The following is an 11422-nucleotide window of genomic DNA, read 5'->3' as shown; positions in this document are numbered from 1 at the left end:
AAAATCTGTTTTGTTTCAGTGAGACTGACAGCAAGTAAAAAATTGTATTTCTTCGCTTTTCCGAATAACTTATTTTGAAATGTTATAGAAATTCAGTGTCTTGGAATTTATATCGCACAAATCACAATTGTACGCATAAAAAAGGAATCACCACAATAGATCAAAATAACGGTCGCAGTGGTAAGTCTCCAACACGGGGAAAACAGAAGGAATAGTTTAGGGTAAGCTCTAAAACATCACAGTGTGCCATATGTCATCAACACAAAATTTTCTCTCTTGAAGAATTAATCTTTTATTTTATATGCTTTAAGTTTGAATATAGGTTTCGAATGACAGCTGAAATAAGTTATGAGACAGAATAAAACTTCTCAGCAATTTATTCAATTTATTTATTAATCGTTAAATTTCTGTCAGTGGAAGTGATACAAAACCACTATTTAACACAGTTGACAGACAAAAGAGTTATGTTCCGAAGACGTGTCGATTTCAAACTTGAGAAATAAATGGGTACCGTTCTGATTCAAACTTAGAACAGTCTCAAACTTCGAACGCTTCCGGACGATTCAAATATGACATCCACCAAATTTTTGCATTTTTAGACTCCCTTTCCTCCTCTGTCCGATTGTGTCACAAAACTCAACCTCCCCCTCCCCTCCTTTGGACGTCACACTCAACTCAAAATAAAAAATGAAAAGTGTGTTGAAAGTAAAAAGTGGTTTATAAATATAGCTTAACCTTTTAAGAGTTAGTGTATGATTTAAAAAAATATAGAAAATAACAATTAATAACAAATAATAACTGCGAACAAGGTCTCTAACAATATTCAATTGCAAATTGTGACAAATCAATGAAGAAATGAAGCTTTGGTTTCAATTGAAGTAGCACGGCTCCGCTTCAAAACAAGCTTCAATCTGCGTCGGTGAAGCAGGTTTCACTACATCGTGACGATCGCTTTTAGAGTTCATTGTACTTTTCTATCCAATATTTAGTAAAAAAGCTAGAAACTTTGATTGCATATGTAATGAAATTGATTTACATAAATCCTTCAATGTAACGCGTGGTCTATCTAGTTAACATTGACAAATTGTGCCTGACTTTCAAGCGCCATCAGCTGGAACAATAAGTTCGAAATCGAAATAAATCGATGAGTGATAAATGACTGAGAAACATATTTTTGCTGCCTTTTGATGAAAATGCAATTTCTTTTGACGGATGTCACATTTGCCTAGACCCCCCCCCCCCCTTTGTCACGACCTGTCACAAAATTGACAGCCCCCCCCCCCCATAAGCAATGAACATCATTATTGAATGATCCCTTCAGAGAAAAACGCTCGTAAGTATCGCTAATATGATCAAATATTATGCCTATTGTACATCACCGTGTGCGTTAGAATGTCTTCTATCCGATAAAGTATGACATTGAATTGTAGAACTCATTGTAAGAAAACAGCAGATGCTGGAAAAAAGTGAGAACTCAGATTTTAACTTGGTTCGCAAGATATGTAAGTGCAAGATATGTACGTACTAAAGCATAGTTAAAATACAATATTTCATGCATTATTTCAAAGATATTAGATAAATTAAAGTGTTCGAATTTTGAATCAAGTTTTGAGGAGTGAATCAAACTTTGAACAGCCACGAATAATATCAGATGTTTCCGGGTTTTCTTTTGGGAAAATGAATTGTCTGCATGGTAAAGTTGTGCAAAGTTAACTTGCTTTAGATGTGGTACATGGAGTTCGAAAATATTAGCAATTGACTATAGAAGTATGGATTGAAACTAATTATTGTGTGAAAAATTCAAACTATACTGTTAGGTGGATTTAAAAAGACAGTGTTTAGAAAAAGGATAAAATTTCACTTATTTAGGTTGAATAACATTAAAAACATTAATACTTATCAAAGTAATACAAGTGTTCGATGTCTGAGACTGAAATATTCGAGCTTTGAATGTCGACCATGAAGAGTTCGGAGTTTGAATCAAAACCGAATTGTAGTTTTTTAGTGTTTTTTTAATGTAAATTAACATTTTATCCTCATTTTTAAAATTTTCCCATGAAAATAAATAAATTGTCATGCTATTAAATCATTTAGAGGGGTAGAATAAAGATGTTTTTGAACTTTTTTTTTTTAAGAAAGTTTCAGCATAGCTTAAGTGTTCGAAGTTCAGAACAGAACGGTTATTATCCGTTATTGTTGGATAGTGATGTCACACCCTCGTATGATCGCTACCAACCAAATACACCCTGCGCACCGCAACAGCTATATTCACCACTTTTGATTGATTAGGCAGAAAGAGAAGGAGTGATCAAATGATCGGGTAGATCATCCACTCGATAAGCGATCGGCAGTCGTCTCCAATTACACCACGAGAACACACGGTAACGAATCAATTATACCGTTATACTTTGGCGCGGAAATTAATAGAATTCAATTTATCTTAAGTTAAATACACGTAGTTTATAAATTATTAATAAAGTGTCATTAATTCGCTAAATAAAGTTTACAATAATTAACTCGGTCGAGTCGCGTGTGCTAAATTTGGTTCCTTTCATTTACCTATCCGTGGTCATACGGATAAATCCGGATAAAGGGAATCCGGATAACCCATCGATAACGCCAGCCGGATCAACCCCAGGAAACCGGGTGATCTTCAACCGTTCCTCACCCCAACATCTGGTCCTTCGAGCCGGATCGGTTGAAGACCACCGGTAAAAGGACGGATTTTGGTAAATTCCGCACTGACGCCATCCACCATTGTTAAGGCCACACAATTGGTTACCGCCGCCATTGGGAAATTTGGCGCTAAAAGGCCCGCCATTGCAAACGACCGCCATCGTATCTTCGCGCGTTTTTCGACGCTCGGCTTGGGTTGCATGGAGAGCAACGTTCCTGGAAGGAGACGACGTTTGGTTCCGGCTTAAATAATTTATTTCAAGGCATATTATTTTCGAGAATCACGTGAGTAGCATTCCAAGCTGCTTACGTAATCCGCTGGTGTTTCTCTTTGGTTTTCTTCGGTTTTGGTTCCAGCAAAGATCACTATTGCGTCACGGTTTACTCTCATCCCACCTACTGCACGGAAGTAGGATTTCGGCGGCTCACAATCAACGTTTGTGATAAATAAATACAAGGCATACTATAATTGGTAGCAGGTTAATACCTCTCCAACGCGATAAAGGCGTTTTAGTTGGTGTTACCCTTGGCGTTTTTGCTTTTCGCGAGTTGGTTCGCGGGTTTTCAGTTGGCGTCACTCTACATAGACGGCCATTTTGGAAAAAGGGCCATCATTGGCATATCATCCGACAACTTCTAGCACTATACAGGAGCCAGCGAGGAAGCCTGGTGATCGTTCAGCACATTTGGAAACAATTATTCATTGGCATCTTTATCTCGTCTCATTTGGACATTACATTTATTCAGCGCGTAGGATCGCGCGCTGTGGCAGATTCCCAATTAATTCAAGGCACGAATTTTTTGGGAGAAGGTTAGTACCTCTCCAATACTACACACGTTCCCCACGGGTACTTTTTTGGTTTTTTATTTATTTTCTCGGTCACTGTCATCTGTTGCTGCAATATGTCGAAGCTGCGGGCCAAGCAGACACGGCTGCGAAATTTGATGACATCGTTCAACGTGATCTACACCTTCATGGAAAAATATGAGGCTACAAGTCACTCCAGTGAGCTGGCTTCGCGATTGGAGAAATTGGAGCCTCTGTGGGAGAAGATAAACGAAGCTATTACGGAGGTAGAGTTGGTCGACAATGAGGAAGGGGCGGTAGGCGAGAGGTATGTTAAGGAACTGGTAGAGTTCCAAAATAAATTCTACATTGTGAAAGGTTTCTTAGAGTCTAAACTTCGGGACAATCCCGAGCAAAATGGAGCCTTGCATACGTCTCAGGTGTTGGAGTCCACTATTATACCCCCGCATCATCATGTTAAGCTACCATTGATTAGTCTACCGAAGTTTTCTGGAAAGGTTGAAGAGTGGTTGGCTTTTCGTGACTTGTTCTTATCTCTAATACATTTGTCGACGGAGTTACCAGATATCGAAAAATTCCACTATCTACGGGGTCAGTTGGAAGGTGAGGCATTAGCGGTGATTTCGTCGTTGGCATTAACTCAGGCTAATTATAACATAGCATGGGAGTTGTTGGTGAAACGGTATTCAAACAGCAAGTGTCTAAAAAGGAAACAAGTGCAGACCCTTTTCGAACTTCCAGCTTTAAAAAGGGAGTCGGTTGCGGAATTACACAAATTAGTGGAAGGCTTCGAAAGGGCGACCAAGGTACTAGACCAAGTAGTACCCCCGGAAGATTACAAGGATTTGTTGTTGATTCATCTTTTAGCCTCGCGATTGGATGATAAAACCCGTCGTAGCTGGGAAGAACACTCGTCGACATTGAAGGAGGAAGGTTTCAAGGATATGATCGAGTTTTTGCTTCGTCACATACAAGTTTTAGAGTCTTTACCAAGCAAACCGGCAACAGAAAATCAACTGCCAACCATCAGGAGGTTTAATCCACCCAGGGTTTCTAGCAACGGATTGACTGATTCGAATGAATATAAGTGTATTTCCTGTTCTGGTTCCCATCCGCTCCACACTTGCCCTATCTTCGAACGGTTATCCATCCGTGATCGGGAAGGCATATTGCGTCAACATTCTGTTTGTAGGAATTGCTTTAGGAAAGGGCACATGGCAAAGGACTGCACTTCCAAATTCTCGTGCAGGCGATGCAAGGAACGTCATCACACATTAGTTTGCTACAAACAGGAAAAGCGACAGGACAAGCAAGACGGTAATTCCAATAATAAACCCACGAATACCGTCCATTCCAACGCGGTTGAAAGGGCGGCCACAGCGTCGATAACGGATGCTGCAACCGTAAATAGTAACGTTGGCAGGTCAGGCACTCGAATTCTTTTAGCTACTGCGGTGATTCGAATCATAGATGATTATGGTAACGAAGTGCTAGCAAGAGCGCTCCTAGATTCTGGTTCGGAGTGCAATATTATATCTACTAAGATTTCGCAAAGGTTACACGTGAAGACACATAAAACCAATATCCAAATATCTGGTGTTGGACAAAGTCCCACAAACACACGGCTAAAAATTAAGGCAACAATCAAATCCAGGCTAAGTGATTATTCCCAAGATATGGAGTTTTATGTTTTGTCAAAGATAACAGAAGATCTTCCAACTTCAGTTATAAGACGAGGAGAATGGAACTTGCCAGCTGGAATACAGTTAGCGGATCCGGAGTTTTTCAAAACTAATGCTATCGATGTGCTACTAGGTGGAGAGTTTTTCTTCGACTTTTTCCCGATGAAGCAACGAGTACCACTAGGAAAAGAAATGCCCATGCTCGTTGAATCCGTTTTTGGTTGGTTGGTTACAGGACGTTGCGGTTTGGGCCAAGGTGCGGCATTTACCGTTTGTCAACATTCGGTTATTTCGGAGTCCATGGAGCAGCTGATGAGCAAGTTTTGGGAATGTGAGGAAGGGCATTCAGCCTCGAGTTATTCGGTAGAGGAAACCATGTGCGAGCAGCAATTTGTGGAGACAGTTAAGCGAGGAAACGATGGGCGTTACACGGTTGGATTACCAAAATCTCAAAATTACCTGGCTCGACTTGGCGAGTCCAAATCAATCGCTTTTAGGCGTCTGTTGCTGCTTGAAAGAAGGCTATCCCGAGATGAGGCATTAAAAGACGAGTACCATTCTTTTATGAAGGAGTACGTGGATCGTGGCCACATGAGAAAAATTTCCGTGAACCCAACTGAGGCTGTTGGGAGTTATTATCTTCCTCATCATCCTGTTGTTAAGGAGACAAGCACTACAACCCGCGTCAGAGTGGTGTTTGACGCATCTAGCAAAACTTCTACTGGAACGGCTTTAAATGATATTTTGTTGAACGGACCCGTCATACAGGACGATCTACGCTCTATTATTTTACGAAGTCGAATTTATCCCATTATCCTGGTGGCTGACATCGAAAAAATGTTTCGTCAGATCAGGATGGATACCAACGATCTGCCCTTGCAAAGGATCCTTTGGCGGTTTTCCCCAGAACAACCTGTGGACACATACGAACTCCTCACCGTTACTTACGGTACAAAACCAGCACCCTTTTTGGCCACACGGACCTTGAAGCAGTTGTCGTCAGATGAAGCCGCTAATTTTCCAATAGCGTCTAATCGGATGGTTAAGGACGTTTACATGGATGACGTCATTACCGGAGGAAGAACCGTCAAGGAGGCGAGAATTATCCGGTCCGAGTTGGATGAAATGCTACAGAAGGGAGGCTTCCGTTTACGTAAGTGGGTGTCGAATAATGACAAGGCACTTAATGGCATCGCCGAGGACAATCTGGCACTACCTCGAGGAACAGGTATTGACTTCGATCGTGAACGTACTGTTAAAACTCTCGGTCTGGTATGGGAACCAGAATCGGATACATTGAGATTCAAAATCAATATCGTACTGTTACCGGATGCAGAACTCACCAAACGAAAGGTTCTGTCATGTATTGCGAAGGTGTTTGATCCTTTAGGGTTGATTGGTCCGGTCGTGACAAAGGCAAAAATGTTCATGCAGCAAATTTGGCAGTTTAAGGATAAGGAAAACAAGCCGTTAGGTTGGGACGACTTGTTACCACCAACATTTGTAACGATTTGGAAGGAGTTTTACCATCAATTACCAAAACTAGATGAAATCCGTATACCTCGATACGTATCTTGTCCTGATGCAACATCATTCCAGCTGCATACATTTTGCGATGCCTCGGAAAAGGCTTATGGGGCTAGCATATACTTACGGTCTCAACAAAGTGACGATAAGGTCACAGTCATTCTGCTTTCTTCTAGGTCCCGAGTCGCGCCACTAAAGCGGCAAACGATTCCCCGCTTGGAATTATGCGGAGCCCGGTTGGCAACAGAATTGCATCAAAAGGTCACCATTTCATTGGCAATTAAATGTGAATCATTTTTTTGGACGGATTCTAAAACGGTGCTGCAATGGCTTGCGCAGCCACCGAACACTTGGTCAACATTTGTTGCGCATAGGGTTTCGTTTATCCAGCATAATACTCAAAATTGCCATTGGAATCATGTACCCGGAATACTAAATCCATCCGATCAATTATCCAGAGGCCTGGATCCAGAACAAATAGCAACCGAATCTAGCTGGTGGAATGGGCCAGCGTGGTTAATGAAAAAACAAAGTGACTGGCCGAAACTGCCAGATACCACACTTCATGTAGAAGACGCAGAAGCCGAACGTAGGAGGACACTTGTTACCGTGGCAACTCCGATAGAACCGTTCAACGACTGGATTTTTTCCTTATTTTCAAGTTATTCCAAACTAATACGGGTTACAGCATATTGCAGGAGGTATCTGCATAATTTACAAACAGCGGATTCGACTAGACTCAAATCAGTTCCACTAACAACTTTAGAACTACGTAATGCTGAAATCAGTCTTGTTCGATTAGTACAGCAAGAGGTTTTCCCCAAGGAAATGAAACTTCTTTCTAATAACGAGTCGGTTCATCGTGGCTCTCGACTTCGTTGGTTCAACCCTATCTTAACATCGGAAGGCATCATTCGCATCGGGGGGCGATTAGGTAAATCGGACCTACCAGACGATGCAAAACATCCAATGGTCATTGATGGTAGTCATCAGTTTTCCAAGCTGCTAGCAGAATACTACCACAAGAAATTGTTACACGCTGCTCCTCAGCTTCTTTTGAGCTCTATACGACTTCGATTCTGGCTATTAGGAGGGCGAAGATTGTGTAGACTAACCACCCAACGCTGTCTTACTTGCTACCGAATGAAACCCACACTTCAGCAGCAATTTATGGCTCAACTGCCCGCTCCGAGAATCAAGGCAGCTCGTCCGTTTTCAACAACTGGTGTGGACTATTTTGGTCCAGTGTACATACGCCAGGGATACCGCAAGGGAGCTGCAAAGGCCTATGTAGCAGTGTTCATCTGTTTTTGTACCAAGGCGGTACACCTAGAGTTGGTGTCCGACCTGTCGACAGCTAAATTTATACAGGCTCTTCGCCGCTTCATCGCCCGTAGAGGACCATGTCACGATATTTACTCCGACAACGGGACTAATTTTGTCGGAGCCAGGAACACATTAGCTGAACTTCTACGATCCCTAAAAACCCATGCTCGCAACGAAGAAATTCAGAAGGTGTGCAGTGACGAAGGTATAAATTGGCATTTTAACCCCCCTGCCGCCCCCCACTTTGGTGGATTGTGGGAGGCCGCAGTTCGATCCATTAAGAAACATTTACTTCGAGTCTTAGGCAACTCCCCCGTCTCATACGAAGATTTTAACACTCTCCTCGTACAAATAGAAGGTTGCCTCAATTCTAGGCCCCTCACACAGCTTTCGGACGACCCCCCAGACCTCCAACCGCTCACGCCAGCTCACTTCCTCGTCGGTTCATCGCTCCAAGCACTTCCCGACAAGAACTATAGTGGGATCCCAACCAATCGGCTTTTACACTGGCAGCGTATCCAGCAGCAACTCCAGCATTTCTGGCGACGTTGGCACACCGAGTACCTGTCGCAACTTCAGGCACGTGTAAAAAACTGGCAACCATCTATCAAAGTCGAACCAGGTCGACTTGTCATCATCGTAGACGAAAATCAATCAGTGATGTCACACCCTCGTATGATCGCTACCAACCAAATACACCCTGCGCACCGCAACAGCTATATTCACCACTTTTGATTGATTAGGCAGAAAGAGAAGGAGTGATCAAATGATCGGGTAGATCATCCACTCGATAAGCGATCGGCAGTCGTCTCCAATTACACCACGAGAACACACGGTAACGAATCAATTATACCGTTATACTTTGGCGCGGAAATTAATAGAATTCAATTTATCTTAAGTTAAATACACGTAGTTTATAAATTATTAATAAAGTGTCATTAATTCGCTAAATAAAGTTTACAATAATTAACTCGGTCGAGTCGCGTGTGCTAAATTTGGTTCCTTTCATTTACCTATCCGTGGTCATACGGATAAATCCGGATAAAGGGAATCCGGATAACCCATCGATAACGCCAGCCGGATCAACCCCAGGAAACCGGGTGATCTTCAACCGTTCCTCACCCCAACACAAAGGTTTCTTTCATCAATAACAGGTTAAGACACGTTTTATTGTCGATGATACTATCGCTTTGAATAATAATAGACTTTTTATAATTATTCAATACTATTCATCGTGTTTCATAAATCTAGCTTCGTCCCTGGTAATTCCAATAAGCTGCGGTCAAAATAATCTTTTTGGTACATAACCCCAACGAAAAAATTGATGACTCGCATTTTTCCTTTCCAGTGATGAGCCGGAAATTTATTTTGGTTACAACGGCACTATGTCGTCAGTTAAGATGTGTATCATTATTTAGAGACCACACTGACCCACATTTATCTATCTACTGACCCGTCGTTGGCCAGTCGTGAGGAAATGAAACGATAAATTGATTTCTATCCGGACCGGTATGTCACCCAACTGTTCAACTCACTTCTTTCTAAGAGTAACACAGTGCGGTTTTTGAAGAAGTGCGCATAACACAGTTATGTCACATTCAAAGTATGTTTCAGTTTCATTTTTTACTGTGCGTGATGGAAATTGTATATTATTTCACAAATTATCGAAGACAAATCTGTGCCATTACGCATGGAGTAGTTAATTTTCTTTAATCTCGCTAGTTTTCCTTCTTACAAACGACGCATCTAGAAATGCTTTGCCTCATTTTTCGTTTCCACCAATTATCATGCTGCAACGCTGCTACAAGAATCTCACGGATCATCATCACCAACCAACTCCCGCCCCCTTCCCACGAAGTTTCGGGCGGAAATTGCGGTGTGACGGAAATTGGAATCAATAATAGCCCAGCGTCCTCATTTGCTCCTGTATAGGCAGCGCTGCGCTGTGCTGTGCGTCGCGTCGTCGTTGGTGGGTGCTGATCGACCGCACGAGCCAATGCATTTTCTGCTTTACATTTAGCTGCTTACCGCAAACACGGGCGGCACCACGGTGGGTGCTGTATTCAGATATACGATTTGCGTACTGCCTTTTTTCTCAAAGCCCCCCCAGCACAACAGAACATGGCAGTGCATTTTCCCGTTGGAATTTTTTTTTATTAATATAAATTGGATACGTGACGCAATTTTAATTGGAATTTCATGCTGCGTGCAGTTTTGTGGTTCCAACACTCCGACAGCTTTGCGTCGGAAGTCATTCACGTTATACCTATTACGCGCTATCTGGCCGTTTCGTTTAATTTATCGTTGCTACTGCCAATTTTACTGATTGGCATGAGCTTTAAGATAGCTGTAAGTTGGTGTACAGAATAGGTTAATTTTATTTCCGTTGCCTCCCTTCTACAGAGTTGATTGATTGCTCTCATATAAGTTATTAACTATTATCTAGAATTTCGACTAGGAGGAACTATTAGAGTTGGTAGAATAGCTGTTGAACTGGTCCCGGATTTGTGCTCATATTGCGTCGAAATGTAGCGCCAAGACTTTGCATTGCTTGGTTCTATTGCTGATTGTTTATCTCTATGCTGAACACTTAAGGGGGCATAGTACTTTTTACACCATATTTTTGGCCTTATTTCAAATATTTTTTTCTCGATAACGCGAAAAGTGAATCGATTCGGGTTTATTGCTTGCTAAACATTGCACTTTATACTAATATTTGCAGTTTTGTTTGCATATGTGAACCTCTTCCCCTCTCCCCTACGGCTCCTTGAACATGATCATTCGGAAAAAACATGATTTGCGGTACCATGGATTGGCGCTGGGGGGCTTATTCGAATTGAAAAATTCCAAAACGACATGAAAGAATATTAAATTATCTCGTGTTTGACCCATCCTTTTTTTAAAATTCGAACGCATAACAAAATGGCGGACATTCAAACATAAAAGTAAGGTTTTTAGCCGAAAAAATTGACTTTAAACATTTCTTAAAAATACAAAAATTGTAATATCGAAAAAAGGATGGGTCAAACACTAGATAATTTTGTTAGCTTTGAAACAAAAAAAAAATCATGAGAATTGCTTCAGCCGTTCTTGAGATATTTATGGTACCGACTTTCAAAACTTGGTTTCGAGAAAAACGACGTTGAAGTTTTTATTCGCTGTGTAATCGCTCCAGACATGCGCGGTACAAATAGCTGTAACTTTGTCAATTTTTGGAATTCATCGAAATGACTTGAAACACATATGGTCAAAATGTTAATCTTTCGAAATAATCAATAAAAAAAAATTCGATTTTTTTAAATTGAAAAAGTACTATGCCCCCTTAAACGAAGAGACTTAACGCACTACTAATTTTACAAATGAACGTTGTTGCTTCATGGGAGGTGGGGTGTTTATCTAAGGA

The 11422-nt window shown here is 41.4% G+C and overlaps 1 protein-coding gene across 1 annotated transcript in view; it reads left to right on the top strand.

Moving 5' to 3' along the window:
- The first annotated feature begins 3579 nt into the window (after positions 1–3579).
- LOC128735414 (uncharacterized) overlaps positions 3580–11422 on the top strand; it is a 34061-nt gene continuing 26218 nt past the window's right edge. Inside the window, exons 1-2 of the mRNA XM_053829901.1 lie at positions 3580–6640; positions 7784–8224. Of these exons, the coding sequence (XP_053685876.1) occupies positions 3580–6640; positions 7784–8224 (3502 nt within the window). The remainder of the gene's footprint in view (positions 6641–7783; positions 8225–11422) is intronic.

The sequence above is a fragment of the Sabethes cyaneus genome, chromosome 2, assembly GCF_943734655.1.
Source record: "Sabethes cyaneus chromosome 2, idSabCyanKW18_F2, whole genome shotgun sequence".
NCBI lineage: Eukaryota > Metazoa > Arthropoda > Insecta > Diptera > Culicidae > Sabethes > Sabethes cyaneus.
The sequence above is the reverse complement of the archived record's forward strand: the minus strand, read 5'-3'. Positions and strand labels throughout refer to the sequence as shown.